This window comes from Mauremys mutica, chromosome 20 (genome assembly GCF_020497125.1).
Source record: "Mauremys mutica isolate MM-2020 ecotype Southern chromosome 20, ASM2049712v1, whole genome shotgun sequence".
NCBI classification, from domain to species: domain Eukaryota; kingdom Metazoa; phylum Chordata; order Testudines; family Geoemydidae; genus Mauremys; species Mauremys mutica.
The window spans coordinates 19,522,592-19,539,528 of NC_059091.1; the positions used below are offsets into that span (position 1 = coordinate 19,522,592).

Genomic DNA, 16,937 nt, shown 5'->3' on the forward strand with positions numbered 1-16,937 from the left:
CTCAGGGGCGGGGGCAGCTCCAGGGGTGGTGGCCAAGCATTGGAGCCATCTGCTGAGCTGGTTGGAAGCTGCAGTGTGGGCTGAGTGTGCTGGGGCTCAGCCCAGTTCCCCCTAGCCCCCCTAGTTCCCCCTAGGGTGGGGGCCCCTCCCTGGCAGGGGTGGGGGCAGGGATTCAGGTTGCCAGCTGTGAATGGGGGAGACGGGGACTCGCAGACAAACCAAACCCCAGGCACCAGAGCGAGCGGTAAAAGCTCTTTATTGTACAGAACCCCTAGCGCGGCCCCGTGGCATGCTGGGAAATGAACACCCAGCTTGGGGCCAGCATCCCCCCACCCCGGCTTTCCCTGTGGCCATTGGGGGCTCACGTCTGACCCCTCTCCAGCCCCCCTCCATGTCCTGGAGCTCTGCAGATGTTGGCTGGCCCCATGCAAGGCCTAGGGGAGTGGAGTGGAGCTGGGGGGCTGGTGGCAGAATGGGGGTGAGGGGCATCTCCCCGACCATCCTGGGAATGGCACCAGCCCCTTGGGGAAGGGAGCAGAGCCCCTCCCAGGTACCTTTACCTCCACCCCCACATCCAGTGGGGGCTTATTCCCAACCTGCCCCCCCTCAAATACTTGCCACTCCAGCTCAGCCTGGGGGCAGGGGGCTCAGCTGGGGCCCGTGAACAGGGAGGGTGGCCTGCAAGGGGGAAGCTGTCCCCTGGGTTGAGAGCACTATGCACAGCTCCATGAAGCCGCAGCCACTCTGGGTGGGGGGGGGGGGGCTCTTCATACGGGAAACCCTTGCCCAGCACTGGGATGCAGTCACCTCTGGGGTGGGGCACAGCAGCTTTCTAACAGCTGCATCCCAATACTGCCCACGCCAGGCCGGGAAGTGAAGGCGAATCCCCTCCAGGGGGCTGAGGGAGGCAGAATGGATTCAGCCAAGGCAGCAGGTGGGCCCTGCGAGACTGGTGCCATCGCCGCCTTTCATTGTGCCTCAGTTTCCCCAAATGTTAAGCTTGGTTCAATATGCTGCTTCCCCAGAGAGATCCAGGCCCTGAGCTCCCCTAAAGCCACGGTTTGCTCAGAACCGCAGTGTCCTGATGCGCAGGCTGAGGGCATAACCACTAGACCCAGCTACCTCTCAGGCAAGGCCCTCTTAGCACAAGCCACCCTGCACCACCACTCCTGCATTTCACCATGGCATTGTGCCCCCGCCATGCCCACACACCCCATTTCCAGGGTGCCTCCTGCTTTGAGCCAGCAGCAGGGTCGGCCCCGGCAGCGCCATTGCTGCAGGCAGGGAAGCAGGATTAGGACATCCCCCCACCCCCCTGATTCCATTTGCATCTGGCTCAGCTCCTGCCACATCTGCAGGCGGGTGCGGCGCCATCGTCCGACCTGGTGGCATCCAACATCCCCCCGAGTGTGTCTCCAGCAGGCGCTGGTGCCAAGGCCCTGCCAGGGGCACGGGGGCTGGGGGCAGCCGCCATGTCTTGTCCGGCCGGGCCCCTACGAGCGGCCAACCATGCTGCGGTCGGAGCTCTGGAAGGAGCTGACCTCCCAGCGCTCGAAGCGGCTGCCCTTGCCCGGGGGCTGGCGGCACAGCACCCGGTACAGCTTGCGCAGCACGGCCCGGCGCAGCAGGATGTACACCCAGGGGTCCAGGATCTGGTTCCAGGAGGCCAGGCGCACGCCCAGGAACAGCAGGCGCTGGTAGTGCAGCGCGCCGGCCTTGTCGCCCACCGCCAGCGCCACGAAGATCTGCAGGGGAGGGAGGGACACGGCGGTGATGGGGGGCGCCCAGGGGCTTGGGTGGGGCTTGACTCCGGCCCCTTGCCCCTTCTCTGGCCCTAAATCTCTGGGACTGACCCCTCAATCTGAGCCCCCCCCAACAGCCCCATCCCCTCCCAACCTGAACCCCCAACAGCCCGATCCCCACAACCTGAATCCCCCAAACAACCCCCTCTCCCTCCTAACCTGAATCCCCCAACAGCCCCCTCCCAACCTGACCCACCTTCAACCTAATCCCCCCCACCCCAGCCAGTTTGGGGGGACCCAGCAGTATATACAGCGAGAGCCAAGTGCAGTTACCAGCCACACGAGGGCGCTGCTGTATCAGCCTAGGCCCCGCCCCCGCGGAATCCGCTGCGCAGATACACCTGCCCCTGCCTCCAACCTCCCCCGAGGTCAGGGTCCGGGGGCTGCAGGGGACAATCAGGATGGTGCCGACTGGGGCTCCTGCATCACCTGGGCTCCCCACCACCACCCGGCCAGCACCAGCCTTTTCTAGGGCAGCCCCCATGGGGAGAGGGGCTGAGGATAAACCCGGCACCCAAGGGGAACCCCCCATCCCCCCCAGAGAACCCCCCCAAATCCTGCACCCACGGGGAATACCACTGTAGCCCCCAGCGAACGCCCTGAACCCATGGGGAACCCCCCCATCACCCTTGGGAACCCCCAAACCCTGCACCCACAGGGAACCCACCTTTCCCCCTGGGAACCCCTAAACCCTGCACCCATAGGGAACCCACCTTTCCCCCAGGGAGCCCCCAAACCCTGCACCCCTGGAGAACAACCTGTCCACCCAGAGAACCTCCAAACCCTGCACCCATGGAGAACCCCAGCCCCCCAGGGAACCCCAAAACCCAGCACCCATGGGGAACCCCCTCAGTGTTCCTTGTCCCTGCAGAGAGAACCCCCAACCCTACACCCATTTTGAGCCCTCCCTGCACCCTGACCCCCCCAGGGAGACCTCCCCAAGCCCTGCACCCATGGAGAACACCCACACACTGCACCCTGTCCCTGCAGAGAGACCCCTAATCTTGCACTCACGGGAAACCCCCCTTCATCCTGACCCCCAAGGAGCCACCCTGTACCCTGCACCCACGGGGAACCCCCCTGCACCCTGACCCCCAGGGAAACCCCTCCAACTCTGCACCCATGGGGAACCCCCTTGCACCCTGACCTGTAAGGAAACCCCTCCAACCCTGCGCTCCTGGGGTGACCTTCCCACTGCATCCGTGGCACTGGGAGGACCCCCACCCTACCCCCTCACGCACCAGGATAGGGCTCCAGCAGATGCAGGAAACGACCATGATGCCCACCAGCTGCACCACCATCTCGATGTCATGGGCCTTGGCGCGCCGCTGCCCACATTTGCGCTCGGCCCGCAGCCGCGCCCGCACCAGGCTGAGCCCGCTCAGGGTGTTGCAGACCAGGGCGACCAGCAGGGAGGCCAGGCCCAGCAGGGAGAAGAGCAAAGCAAAGGTCACCTCGCACCAGCTCTCCGCCGGCTGCACCTTGATGAAGCACCAGGTGCACGAGTGCTGGATGGTGTAGCTGCCGAAGCTGAAGATGGGCAGCAGGGCAATGCCCAGGGCGGAGGCCCAGAGCCCCAGCAGCGTGAGTTTGGTCCGGACAGAGGTGACCAGCGAGGCGTGGAGCAGCGGGCGCGTCACCCCCACGCAGCGCTCCACCGCCATGACGCAGCCCAGGAAGAGCGGGCACAGGCCGAAGAAGACCATGCAGGCGCCAAAGAACTGGCACATGGCACCGGTGTTGTCCATGGCGTCCCATTTCTGCCGGGTGGCGTAGAGCCGCAGCACGAAGGCGCCCGGGATGACGTGCCCGGCGAAGTCCGTGATGACCAGGCTGCTGGCGAAGAGCAGGAAGGTGGCCTTGGAGCGGCGCCGGAAGCGGGCGTAGGACTGCACCAGGATGGCCAGGGCCACCATGTTGGAGACAGCGCCCAGCGTCATGGAGAAGATGGGCATGGCCGGCGAGGGCAGGGGCTGCTTCAGTGGCTCCACTCGGCACTCCGAGGAGTTCCCCGGCAGCAAGCCACTGACAGGCATGGGGAGGGGTGCCCCGGCACTGCTGGGCCCCCCCAGCAGGGAGACATTGGGCGGGTGGCAGGTGAACATCTTCTCAGCAGGGTCTGCAGCTGGCACCAGGCATGGACATCTGGTGGGGGGGGAGAGAGATGGGCATCAGGGGAGAGTCACTGCCACTGGGCCCCAGCAATGCCCCCACGCGCTGGGGGCTGAGCCACACAGTCCCCCACACTGAGGGAGGTGCCCTCTGCTGGTTCCAGAGGGAGCTGTGGGCTCTCAGTTCCTCCCCCGCTCAGCCTGCTGGGGTGGGGGCAGCAGTTTGGAGCTGGGGGGAGGCAATGGGGGAATCGGGGCACGTTTCCCGGCTCTGTGGGGGTCACCCAACTTTCAGGACATTTGAACCCAGGGCAGTCAGGGCAGCGCTGCTGGAGCCCAGGGTGCCCCTGCGGACTGGCACCAAGGAGCAGGACTGGCCCCTCCTGCCACCTGCCCTCCCCTGAGCCTGAGCTCCCCGGGGAGCCCCGTGTGACCCCACGGGAGACACCCCCTGGCACTGGGACGCTGGGCTGGACAGAGCCCGGGGGTGACTCTTGGGGGAGCAGAGAGAGGAGAACCCAGGAGTCCTGACTCCCAGAAACCCCCCTTCCCTCGATCTAGACCCCCGCCCCCGAGCAGGAGAATGAACCCGGGGTCCTGGCACCCAGACCCCCCCCCCTTCTCCGGACAAAGAGCAGATGGGCGCTCAGCACCGGCCCCGGTCGGGACCGGGTGGGGGCAGGTTCTCTTTCATTCGCCCCCCCCATCAGCCCCCCCCATTCCGAGGCCAGCAGCCCGGACCCCCGGGGCGCCCCCCCGAGAAGGCCCCGTGGGGCCCGCGCCCCCTTACCGTGCTCAGGGGCTCCCCCGCGCCCCACTCCCAAGCGGCCGGATCGCTCCCTCCGAAGGGACCGCGCGTCCGGGCCCCGGGCGCCCCGTCCCGGCTGCGAACGGGGCAGAGACGGAGCCGCCCCGGCCGAGGGATCGACGCCCCGTCGGGGGCCGCTGGGCTCGGGAGCCGCTCGGAGACCCCCCCCCCGCCCCGCGCCTCGGCAGCCGCCTTCCCCGGTGGGGCGAGTCCCAGCCCCGGGTCCCGCCGCTCCTCGCCGCGCTGCGCTCTGCCTCCCCGGCCGGCCGTGCGCAGGGACCGGAGCGCCGAGCTCGGGAGCGCCCCCCTGCGCCCGGCCCCCTCCGTCCGCGGGGGGGGTGAGCGCCGGGCCGCCGCCAGGGGGCGCCCCCACCCCCGTGCCCAGCTCAGCGCACGGGCTCCCGCCCCCCCACCTCCCAGGGAGGGGCAGGGGTGACCCCTGCTGCCAAGCGGCCCGGTGCTGGGCTGGACGGGGTGCCCGGTACCCGGCGCTGGAGCCAGCTGGGACCCTCTGGCTTGTTCCGTGTTCCCGGCACGCGCCACCCTGTGTATGGGAAGTGTCCCCCTACCCCTGCCTATGGGGTGTGTCCTGTGCCCCCTGCCCCATGCCACCCTGCCCCTGCCTGCAGAGTGTGTCCCTTACACCACCCTGCCCCATGCCATCCTGCCCCTGCCTGCAGTGTGTGTCCCTAACGTCACCCTGCCCCGTGCCATCCTGCCCCTGCCTGCAGAGTGTCCCTTACGTCACCCTGCCCCATGCCATCCTGCCCCTGCCTGCAGGGTGTGTCCCTTACGTCACCCTGCCCCATGCCACCCTGCCCCTGCCTGTAGTGTGTCCCTAACGTCACCCTGCCCCGTGCCACCCTGCCCCTGCCTGCAGATTGTCCCTAACGTCACCCTGCCCCGTGCCACCCTGCCCCTGCCTGAAGTGTCCCTTACGTCACCCTGCCCCGTGTCATCCTGCCCCTGCCTGCAGAGTGTGTCCCTTACATCACCCTGCCCCATGCCACCCTGCCCCTGCCTGCAGGGTGTGTCCCCTATGGCACTCTGCCCCCTGTCACCCTGCCCTTGCCATGTCTCCTATGGCACCATGCCCCATGCCACAACCCCTGAGCCATTCTGCCTAGGGCATATCTCCTATGGCACCTTGTCCCATGCCACCCTGCCCCTGCCTACGGTGTGTGTCCTGTGCCACCCTGCCCAGGCCACGTCCCCTATAGCACCTAGCCCCATGGCACTGGAACCTGTCTGCTGCCCATCCTGCCCCAGTTCATGGAGAGTCATAGCAGGCACACTGTATGCAGCATGCTACGCACTGGGGCTGCGGACTCTGCAGGGGTGGAGGGATACCAGGGCTGATGGAACTGAGCTCACTGACCCACAGACGCAGGGAGGTGACACATTCCTGCCCTGGGCGTGGCAGGGGGGCTGGCCAGGCACAATGAGATGCAGCGAGGGGAAAGGACTTGCCCACAGGCAGTCAGGAACAGAACCCAGGTGTCCTGAGTCCTAGTGCTCTATCCCCTAGGCAACACTGTCCTTCAATCCAGGCTGAGATGGACCATTGCTCTGCTCTGGCTGGAGCCTCTGACCTCACCCAACCCCTGGGTGTCAGGGCTGCTCGGCGCTCGGGCACTCTGGAGCCACATGGGTTGAAGGCCTGTTCCCCGTGGGGCACTGCAGCCATTAGATGCCAAGGACAGTGCCTGGGGCCAGCAAGGTGGCCCAGCAGCCCCTGCTGTGTCATTACCCCAGGCGGGTTACAAAACACTGCAGAGATGCTGTGCCCCAGGGGAAAGTCACCCAACGACCCAGCCTGTCCTGTCCGCACGCCTCTCCCAGAGCCGGGAATAGAACCGAGGAGTCCTGAGTCCCAGCCCCCCTGCTTTAACCAGTAGCCCCCACTCCCCTCCTGGGGCTGGGGATAGAACCCAGGAGTCCTGGCTCCCAGCCCCCTGCTTTAACCAGTAGCCCCCACTCCCCTCCCGGGGCTGCAGATAGAACCCAGGAGTCCTGGCTCCCAGCCCCCCTTTAAAGAGCCCCGAGACCTTTCAGCTGACCGACCTCTAGGCCAGGGAGGGAAGGAGACCTGCATGAGGCCTGTGGGTGGCGTCAGTCCCTGCCAGTCACTGTTTACCCCCAGCCCAGTGAGATCTGAGCAGCTCCAGCCCAGACAGGTCCCTGGGCGCCTGCAGGTCCTGGTGCCTCAGAGCAGGAGAATTGAAACCACCGGGGGCTGCCATGGCCCCAAGCTCTGATCGCTGCCTGGGAAGAGTCCAGTGGCTCCCCCGGCCTGCTGGGTCCAGGCACCCCCAGGCACTGAGCCCCCTGCTGCCCGCGCTGCCACTGTGCTGCCTGGGGAGGAAACCGGCCCCAAGAGCAACATGGTGACTGTCAACAGGCCCAGCCCAGCCCCACCGCCCGGCATATCTCCGGCCCTACGCCCAGCCCCACCGCCCGGCATATCTCCGGCCCGACGCCCAGCCCCACCGCCCCGGCATATCTCCGGCCCTACGCCCAGCCCCACCGCCCGGCATATCTCCGGCCCTACGCCCAGCCCCACCGCCCGGCATATCTCCGGCCCTACGCCCAGCCCCACCGCCCGGCATATCTCCGGCCCTACGCCCAGCCCCACCGCCCGGCATATCTCCGGCCCGACGCCCAGCCCCACCGCCCCGGCATATCTCCGGCCCTACGCCCAGCCCCACCGCCCGGCATATCTCCGGCCCTACGCCCAGCCCCACCCCCCCGGCATATCTCCGGCCCGACGCCCAGCCCCACCGCCCGGCATATCTCCGGCCCTACGCCCAGCCCCACCGCCCGGCATATCTCCGGCCCTACGCCCAGCCCCACCGCCCTGGCATATCTCCGGCCTTATGCCCAGCCCCACCCCCCCGGCATATCTCCGGCCCTACGCCCAGCCCCACCGCCCCGCATATCTCCGGCCCGACGCCCAGACCCACCGCCCGGCATATCTCCGGGCCGACGCCCAGCCCCACCGCCCCGGCATATCTCCGGCCCTACGCCCAGCCCCACCGCCCCGGCATATCTCCGGCCCTACGCCCAGCCCCACCGCCCGGCATATCTCCGGCCCTACGCCCAGCCCCACCGCCCGGCATATCTCCGGCCCTACGCCCAGCCCCACCGCCCGGCATATCTCCGGCCCCACGCCCAGCCCCACCCCCCCGGCATATCTCCGGCCTTATGCCCAGCCCCACCCCCCCGGCATATCTCCGGCCCTACGCCCAGCCCCACCGCCCCGCATATCTCCGGCCCGACGCCCAGACCCACCGCCCGGCATATCTCCGGGCCGACGCCCAGCCCCACCGCCCGGCATATCTCCGGCCCTAGGCCCAGCCCCACCGCCCGGCATATCTCCGGCCCCACGCCCAGCCCCACCGCCCGGCATATCTCCGGGCCGACGCCCAGCCCCACCGCCCGGCATATCTCCGGCCCTAGGCCCAGCCCCACCGCCCGGCATATCTCCGGCCCCCCGCCCCGCCCCACCCCCCCGGCATATCTCCGGCCCGACGCCCAGCCCCACCGCCCGGCATATCTCCGGCCCTACGCCCAGCCCCACCGCCCGGCATATCTCCGGCCCCACGCCCAGCCCCACCCCCCCGGCATATCTCCGGCCCTACGCCCAGCCCCACCGCCCGGCATATCTCCGGCCCTACGCCCAGCCCCACCGCCCGGCATATCTCCGGCCCCACGCCCAGACCCACCGCCCGGCATATCTCCGGCCCGACGCCCAGCCCCACCGCCCGGCATATCTCCGGCCCTACGCCCAGCCCCACCGCCCGGCATATCTCCGGCCCTACGCCCAGCCCCACCGCCCGGCATATCTCCGGCCCTACGCCCAGCCCCACCGCCCCGCATATCTCCGGCCCGACGCCCAGCCCCACCGCCCCGCATATCTCCGGCCCTACGCCCAGCCCCACCGCCCGGCATATCTCCGGCCCTACGCCCAGCCCCACCGCCCCGGCATATCTCCGGCCCTACGCCCAGCCCCACCGCCCCGGCATATCTCCGGCCCTACGCCCAGCCCCACCGCCCGGCATATCTCCGGCCCTACGCCCAGCCCCACCGCCCGGCATATCTCCGGCCCTACGCCCAGCCCCACCGCCCTGGCATATCTCCGGCCCTATGCCCAGCCCCACCCGCCGGGCATATCTCCGGCCCTACGCCCAGCCCCACCGCCCGGCATATCTCCGGCCCGACGCCCAGCCCCACTGCCCGGCATATCTCCGGCCCTACGCCCAGCCCCACTGCCCGGCATATCTCCGGCCCGACGCCCAGCCCCACTGCCCGGCATATCTCCGGCCCGACGCCCAGCCCCACCGCCCCGCATATCTCCGGCCCTACGCCCAGACCCACTGCCCCGCCATATCTCCGGCCCTACGCCCAGCCCCACCCCCCCGGCATATCTCCGGCCCTACACTCAGCCTCAGCCCCACTCCCTCCCCGGCATATCTCCGGCCCTACGCTCAGCCCCACCGCCCGGCATATCTCCGGCCCTACGCCCAGCCCCACCGCCCGGCATATCTCCGGCCCTACGCCCAGCCCCACCGCCCGGCATATCTCCGGCCCTACGCCCAGCCCCACCCCCCCGGCATATCTCCGGCCCTACGCCCAGCCCCACCCCCCGGGCATATCTCCGGCCCTACGCCCAGCCCCACCGCCCAGCATATCTCCGGCCCTACGCCCAGCCCCACCGCCCGGCATATCTCCGGCCCTACGCCCAGCCCCACCGCCCCGGCATATCTCCGGCCCTACGCCCAGCCCCACCGCCCGGCATATCTCCGGCCCTACGCCCAGCCCCACCCCCCGGGCATATCTCTGGCCCTATGCCCAGCCTCACCGCCCCGGCATATCTCCGGCCCTACGCCCAGCCCCACCGCCCGGCATATCTCCGGCCCTACGCCCAGCCCCACCGCCCCCGCATATCTCCGGCCCTACGCCCAGCCCCACCGCCCGGCATATCTCCGGCCCGACGCCCAGCCCCACCGCCCCGGCATATCTCCGGCCCTACGCCCAGCCCCACCGCCTCGGCATATCTCCGGCCCTATGCCCAGACCCACTGCCCCGGCATATCTCCGGCCCTACGCGCAGCCCCACCGCCCCAGCATATGTCAGGCCTTACGCCCAGACCCACCGCCCCGGCATATCTCCAGCCCTAGGCACAGCCCCACCGCCTCGGCATATCTCCGGCCCTACACCCAGCCCCACTGCCCCGGCATATCTCCGGCCTTACGCCCAGCCCCACCGCCCCGGCATATCTCCGGCCCTAGGCCCAGCCCCACCGCCCCGGCATATCTCCGGCCCTACGCCCAGACCCACCGCCCACCATATCTCCGGCCCTACGCCCAGACCCACCGCCCTGGCACAGCCCAGGACCCAGCACACACCAAGAGTTCTACCAGCTCTTGACAATATCTTAGCAAAGCTCAGGAGAGAGACAGACACAGGTCTAAATTGACAGATCAAGCAATAGCTGGGGGGTGGGGTAAGGGGCTAGATGGGGCTGGCTGGGGACGGGGCTGGCTGGGGACGGGGACACACCGAGGTGGCTGGGGACAGGGACAAACAGGACTGGCTGGGGATGGAGATAGATGGGGCTGGCTGGGGACAGGGACAGAACGGGCCGGCTGGGGATGGGGATAGACGGGGCTGGCTGGGGATGGGGACGGGGACGGGGACAGATGGGTCTGGCTGGGGACGGGGACAGACCGGGCCAGCTGGGGATGGGGACAGACAGGGCCGGCTGTGGACAGGGACAGACCGGGCCGGCTAGGGACGGGGACAGATGGGGCCGGCTGGGGTCAGGGACAGAGCGGGCCAGCTAGCTGTGAATGGGGCTAGTGTTGTGTGGAGCCATGAACAGCAGCCAGGCTGACCCATTGTGTGGAGCCATGAACACCAGCCAGTTGCTCTGATGACCAGCCCCCAGCAGGGTCTCCCCTGGCCACCCCTTCCCCTGGTGCCTGGCAAGGCAGCAGGTGGGACTCGGAGCAGGGGTGGGACCCTCCCCTTAGGGGACACAGGGGGCCAGTGCCATGCTGGCAGCCATGTGAGTCCTGCCCCAGCGGGGCCCCGTCCATGGCAGGGCAGGTGCCCATGTCCGTCCCCGATGCCCCTGTGCTGAGCAGGTGCTGGGGTTAGGGGCACAACCCTAGGTGAGCGAGCGCCGGCTCTGGGCAGGCCTGGTGCCCACATCGTCCTTATGCCTCCGCCCCAACGACCATTTGGCCACGTGCATTGTGGGAGAATCCAGGCTGCTCGCCCGTCACGCAGCAGCAGGAGGTGAGAAGCACTGCAAGGGGGAGCAGTGCATTCTGGGATGGGGAGCCCGCGGGACTCGGGGGTGGGTTCCAGCTACACTAGCCAGTGTGCAGACCCAGGCTAAGCCCCGGGAGGGCGACGCTGAGCCCAGCACCTGGCAGGGGGATACTGCGGCCCCTTGCGGGTTATCAGCCTCTCATGGTTCCTGGGCTGAGGGGGCCATGGCGCTGTGAACATAACGACCCAGGAATGGGCTCATCTACCCGGTATCCTGCCTCCGACAGGGCCAGCTGCAATAGCCCCTACGTGTGCACCCCACCCCAGCCAAGGCTTTGGGGGCTTGTCCTTGGTGTTGGGTGATGGGAAGGGGGAGGGTGTCAGGGACAGCTGGGGGAGGGCAGGGGGGGGGGAAGAGGGGCAATTTGCCCCAGGCCTCGCAGGGGCCCCCACGAGAGGTTTCTGGGCCCCCTGGAGCGGGGTACTTCACTCCCTCCGGGGGCCCCAGAAAACTCTCGTTGGCAATTCGGCGGTGGGGGGAGGGTCCTTCCACTCCAGGACCTGCTGCCGAAGTGCCCCGAAGACCCGCGGCGGGGGGTCCTTCCGGCACTTCGGCGGTGGGTCCCGGGGTGGATCTTTGGTGGCAATTAGGCAGCGGGGGGTTCTTCCGCCCCGGGACCCGCCGCCGAAGACCCCAGGCCCCCTGAATCCTCTGGGCAGCCCTGGGGGAGGGGCCCTAAGGGGGTGTGGGGAAGGAGGAGTTACAGCGGAGGGAGGGAGGCAGGGGACTATGGGGGTGGGGAGAGGAGGGCAGGGGTAGGGAGGGGGTCATGGGGGAAGTAACAGATCCCCTCGTCCCCCAACAGGTCTGTGGAAAACCACTGAGCACCCAGGAATCGAGTCCCATGGGGCTGAGCAGAGCCAGGTCTGTGTGTGTGTGGCGGGGTGGGATGGTTCCTGGCACTGCAGGGTGAGCCAGGGACACTGGGTGGGATGGGCCAGGCTGGGGGCAAAGCGGGCAGGGGAGAGGGGGTGGCTGGTAGTGGAGGTGGGTGGAATCAGGACCTGGGGGGACCCCAGTGTCCCCAGTTCCCAGCCCAGGCCCAGAGCTGCAGCCCAGCACCGTGACTCCTCCCACGCTGCAGGGAGGGCTCGCACCAGCCCGGCCCCGGCCAGCAGGGGGCGCTGTGGGGTGTGGGGCAGGAGCCTCCTGGACGACGTGGGCGACGTTGCGCCAGGCCCTGCTGCACCCAGGCTCCAGCTGGCGGCGTTTCCTGGCAGAGCCACCCCACACGGCGCCCATTAGCGCTAATGGCTGCAGGCCGCCGTAATGCAGAGATAATGGAGCTGCGGCTGCTGGCTCCGGAGCCGCATTCCCAGCAGCCATGAGCTCATGTGGGGCCGGGCGAGCTGCTGGTTGGGGGATCTGCCCTGGGCTGTACCCATGCCAGGACCCAGCCTCCCATGCAGGGCCTTTCACACACGGCCCATTGGCACAAACAGATCACGCAGCCTCCTGCGCTTGGGGGGGGACATGCTGGGGAGCAGGGCACACGGGCTAGGGCAGTGGGGGGGGGCGCAAGGACCGGAGGCACATAGGGCAAGGCTGGGGGTCGCATGGGCTGGGCTGGGGGGTGAATGGGGCAGAGTGGGGGAATACATGGGCCTGGGCAGGGATGGTGCATGGCGTGGGGAGGGCAGGGACACATGGACAAGGCTGGGGGGCACGCACGGGCCAAGGCAGCGAGGGAGGGGGCATGGAGCTCACCTGGCCTGGGACTGGGATGTGCAGCTCACGCAGGTGCTGAAGCCGGGCGCCTGGATCCCGCACAGCTGGGGGTGCAGGGAGGGGCCGGCGGCCAGGACCCGCTGGCGGGGGGGTGAGGGGGTGAGGGGGTGGCTGCCAAACATGTGGCAGTTCCAGGTCAAATGGGAGCTGGGTTCTCCTGCTTCTCAGCAATGTTTAGGGAAGGGAAAATGTACCAGCCAGGGACCTGTCCTGCCTGGGGCGCGGGGCAGGTCTGAGCCACCTTGAGTCAGGCCAGCGGAATCAGGGGACAGAAGGTCAGAGAGTAGAAGAAGCAGATCAGGACTGAGGGGCACTGGCAGAGCTGGGGTGGGGGGCAGAGCTAGCAGGGGCTGGGGGTCGGGATTGAGGGGCACCGGCAGAGCTGGGGGGGGCAGGGCTGGGCTAGCAGGGGGCTGCGGGTCGGGATTGAGGGGCACTGGCAGAGCCGGGGGGCAGGGCTGGGCTAGCAGGGGGCTGCGGGTCGGGATTGAGGGGCACTGGCAGAGCTGGGGGGGGGGAGGGGAGCAGGGCAGGCCTAGCAGGGGGCTGGGTGTCAGGATTGAGGGGCATCGGCAGAGCTGGGGGGAAGGGGGGCTGTTCTCTCTGTCAGGCTGCCCAGTCCATTCCAGCTGGGGTGGGGGCTGGAATGTGTGAATGAGTCACCCTGTCAGCGGGACACGTTTCCTTTGATTTGGTGCCCGGATTGGGGGGTGTGTGGAGAGGGGTGTCTGTGGCAAGAGGCAGGTTGTGGGGTGGGGACAGGTTGCAGGGGGCTGTGGTGGGGTGAGGGGAGTTGCAGGGGGGGCTGTAGTGGGGGGAGGTTGCAGGGGGGGCTGTGGTGGGGTGAGGGGAGTTGCAGGGGGGGCTGTAGTGGGGGGAGGTTGCAGGGGGGGCTGTGGTGGGGTGAGGGGAGTTGCAGGGGGCTGTGGTGGGGTGAGGCGAGTTGCAGGGGGGGCTGTGATGGGGGAGGCAGGTTGCGGGGGAGGAGGGGCTCTGGCTGGTGGCATAACCTGGCTGCATGCCATGGGCGGGGGCCAGGGTCAGAGTCCTTGGCAGCCCTGAGCCGCTGGCTCTGTGGCTCAGACGTCTCCAAGGGGAAGGCCCCAGAGGCCTCTAGGCTCTGCTGAATAACTCCCACGCAGCCTGGCGGGCCATGGGACACTCCCCCTGTGATGCAGCCAGCTCTGGGCTGGGGCAGCCCCGTGGCGGCGCAGTAGAACAGGATGGGTGGGGGAGGCATTTGGGAGGCCGAAGAGAATGAACTGAGCTGATGCCTGGCCCCAGGGTAACGCTCCCGACACACATGCAGCCCCGGGTGTGTGTACAGGGGCAGGTCTGCCATGAGCAGAGCAGAGCAGAGCCCCCTCCCACCGAGCCCCCCCTGTACACCCCCTCCGAGCCCCCCAACCCTCCCAGGCTCCCTGCAGCATGCTCCCCCCCAGCCCCACAACCCCCCGGGCTCCCTGCAGCATGTCTCCCCCACCTCCACTGAGTCCCACAACCCCCCGGGCTCCCTGCAGCATGTCCCCCGCCCCCCCACTGAGTCCCCCCCCCCGCTCCCTGCAGCAGCCCGGCTTGCCCCGGGGGTGAAGCGTCTCCAATACAAACAACAATGGAAACTGGGAGCAGATCACCAGCAGGGACCGACCCCCCCCCCCGCCCAGCCCCTCGCAGACTGTCTGGGTCTGTGCCCTGGGAAGCAGGTGACACGCTCCACCCCCACTCCCTGCAGCACAGCGCCCCCTACTGAGCCCCCTGCGGCATGGCGCCCCCTACTGAGCCCCCCCTCCCCGCAGCACGGCGCCCCCTACTGAGCCCCCCCTCCCCACGGCACGGCGCCCCCTACTGAGCCCCCGGCTCCCTGCAGCACAGCGCCCCCTAGGGTCATGCTGGGGGCCAGCAATGACAGCGAGGGGCAAGTGCCCCCTGCTGAGCCCCTGCCCTGCAGATCCAGACAGGCTGTTTATGGTCAAGCTCCAACACTCTCAGCAAGGGGTGAGCCCCCCCCCCCGAATTGACTTGGCTCCTGGCATCAGACGGGAGGGGGGGTCTTGGCTAAGGGCCCAGATGAATCATATCTGCAACACAAACATCTCAGGGCGTAAGTGGGGGGATGGTGGAGGGTTTTCCACAGGGGGAGGAGTTCTGGGGGGTGGGGGGGCAGATGACAATTTCACGTAATTCTGAGGCACTAGACAACGCAACAGACAGATCCCAACAGACAGATTACACAGGGATCCCTCACCTACTGCTGGGATGCAGCCACCTCTGGGGTGGGGCTGGGGGTTGTTTATACAGGGATCCCCTGCCCAGTGCTCGGGCATCAGGATACCTGGGCTCTATTCCCAGCTCTGCCCCTGCCCTGCTGGGTGATGCTGCGGGACAGAGTCCTCTTGGTGCCTCGGTTTCCCATCATCTGTAATGGGGGTAACGGCTCTGCACCCCATGTGACCTGAGGGCCCTGTAGGAGCCAACACACAACGGCCTGTGTGCCCAGGACAGGACTGAGGTGCAGGGGGCCTGAGAGCCCCGATAAGGGGTAGCCTGGCTGGGGGGGAGGTGCTGGGGGGCACTGTGGAGGGGTCAGGTTTTATTGGCGGTCTCCTCCCCACACCCTGCCCCATGCCGATCCCAGTGGAGAGCGCCCCCTAGGGGTAGCGGGCAGCTGAGTCCATGTTGAACCTGTTACTCACCCCCTCCCCGCTAGGGGACTGGGCAGCCTTTCTCCTGCCCCCCTCGGATACGTAGCCCCTGTGGGGCAATTTCTCCTGGGGCCTCCCGGCTTGATGCATTGCGACAGGGTGCAGGGGGCGGGGCAGGGAGAGGTTGTGTAAGGCCCAACATCCCCCCCCCCACCCCTCCCCGGTCAGGGCCCCAGAGAGAGATGCTGAGGAAATCCGAGCCCTGCAACCGGCTCCAAGATGGGGGAAGGACTGAGATGAGCTGGGGGCAGAAAGGAGAGACCACACGGGGATCCCCCAACTAATCCCCCCCACCCCAGGGCCAGAAAAGGACCAGACAGCTCCTAAGGGGCTGGATATCAGAGCTGAACTTCTCGGTAGCAGCAACCAGAATGTGATGACAGTGAACATCCTTGTGGGGTGGGGGCGGAAGACAAATACCAAAGAACATTCTCTCCCCCCTCCCTGCACCCCCCCACCCCCGGCAGTGCCACAAACCTGAGTTAAACGGACAGTCAATGGAACAGTCCCAAGGGCGAAACGCCTGCAAGCTGCATGGCAGCCTTTTAAAAACACCATCACGGAGGCTCAAGCTACATGTGTAGCCCCAATTGAAAAAAGAAAACAGTGTGAGGATAAAAAAACAACAACCCTCCCCCTCCCCCACCACCACCCTGGTGGCTAAACAACAGAGTGAAAGCAGCAGTTAGAAGCCAAAGGCGTCCTTTAAAAATTCAATGGCAAATCCCACAGTGGGAAATAGAAAGACACATAAACTCCGGCATGTGAAGTGTAAAAGTATAATTAGAGCGAAAAAGTATTTGCAGAGCGACTAGGAAAAGTCGACAAAAACTAACAGCAAACATTGTTTTAGGTACATGAGACGCAGGAAGCCAAACGAGCTGTGGGTTCACTGGCTGATCCTGGAACTAAAGGAGCACGCAAGGAAAACAAAGCCATTGCAGAGACGCTAAATGGATTCTCTGAATCTGTCTTCACTGCAGAGGCCGTGAGGGAGATTCCTGTGCCTGGGCCATAGAATCATAGAATATCAGGGTTGGAAGGGACCTCAGGAGGCATCTAGTCCAACCTCCTGCTCAAAGCAGGACCAATCCCCAGACAGATTTTTTTACCCCATCTTTGTAGGGAACAAATCTGAGGACCTGTCCCAGACTGAGGTGTCAGTAGAGGTGAGTTTGGGATAAATTGACCAGTAATAAGACACCAGGGCCAAATGGGATTCACCCAGGAGTTCAGAAGGAACTAAAATAAGAAATTGCAGAACTACTAATTGTGGTATGTAACCTGCCACATAAAGCAGCCTCCGGACAGCTGACTGGTGGCTTGCTAATGTGGTGCTGATTTTTTTAAAAGGCCCCAGCAATGATCCTGGCAAGTACAGGCGGGTTAGCCCAACTTCAGTACCAGGCAAATTGGCTGAAACTGTAGTAAAGAACAGAACGATCA

At 67.0% G+C, this 16,937-nt stretch overlaps 1 protein-coding gene across 2 annotated transcripts; it reads right to left on the reverse strand.

Moving 5' to 3' along the window:
* Positions 1 to 271: 271 nt before the first annotated feature.
* PTGER1 (prostaglandin E receptor 1) lies at positions 272 to 16,072 on the reverse strand. 2 transcript variants are annotated; one of them, XM_044994545.1, is made up of 3 exons: positions 15,969 to 16,072; positions 3,044 to 3,947; positions 272 to 1,745 (listed from the first exon to the last, which is right to left on the reverse strand). In XM_044994545.1, the coding sequence occupies exons 2-3, from the start codon at positions 3,905 to 3,907 to the stop codon at positions 1,494 to 1,496; spliced, it is 1,116 nt and encodes a 371-aa protein (XP_044850480.1). In that variant the 5' UTR covers positions 3,908 to 3,947; positions 15,969 to 16,072; the 3' UTR covers positions 272 to 1,493. The 2 variants fall into 2 exon arrangements, with proteins under 2 accessions (XP_044850480.1, XP_044850479.1); XM_044994544.1 differs by lacking the exon at positions 15,969 to 16,072 and adding an exon at positions 4,704 to 4,968.
* Positions 16,073 to 16,937: the final 865 nt, after the last annotated feature.

What these genes read in the sequence shown, in the direction of transcription:
- PTGER1 (XM_044994545.1), bottom strand. Translation starts at nt 3,907, where the DNA reads ATGTTCACCTGCCACCCGCCCAATGTCTCCCTGCTGGGGGGGCCCAGC. An exon ending in TCTGCTGGAGCCCTATCCTG is followed by an intron (nt 1,746 to 3,043) that starts GTGCGTGAGGGG and finishes CCTCCCCTGCAG; the next exon opens with ATCTTCGTGGCGCTGGCGGT.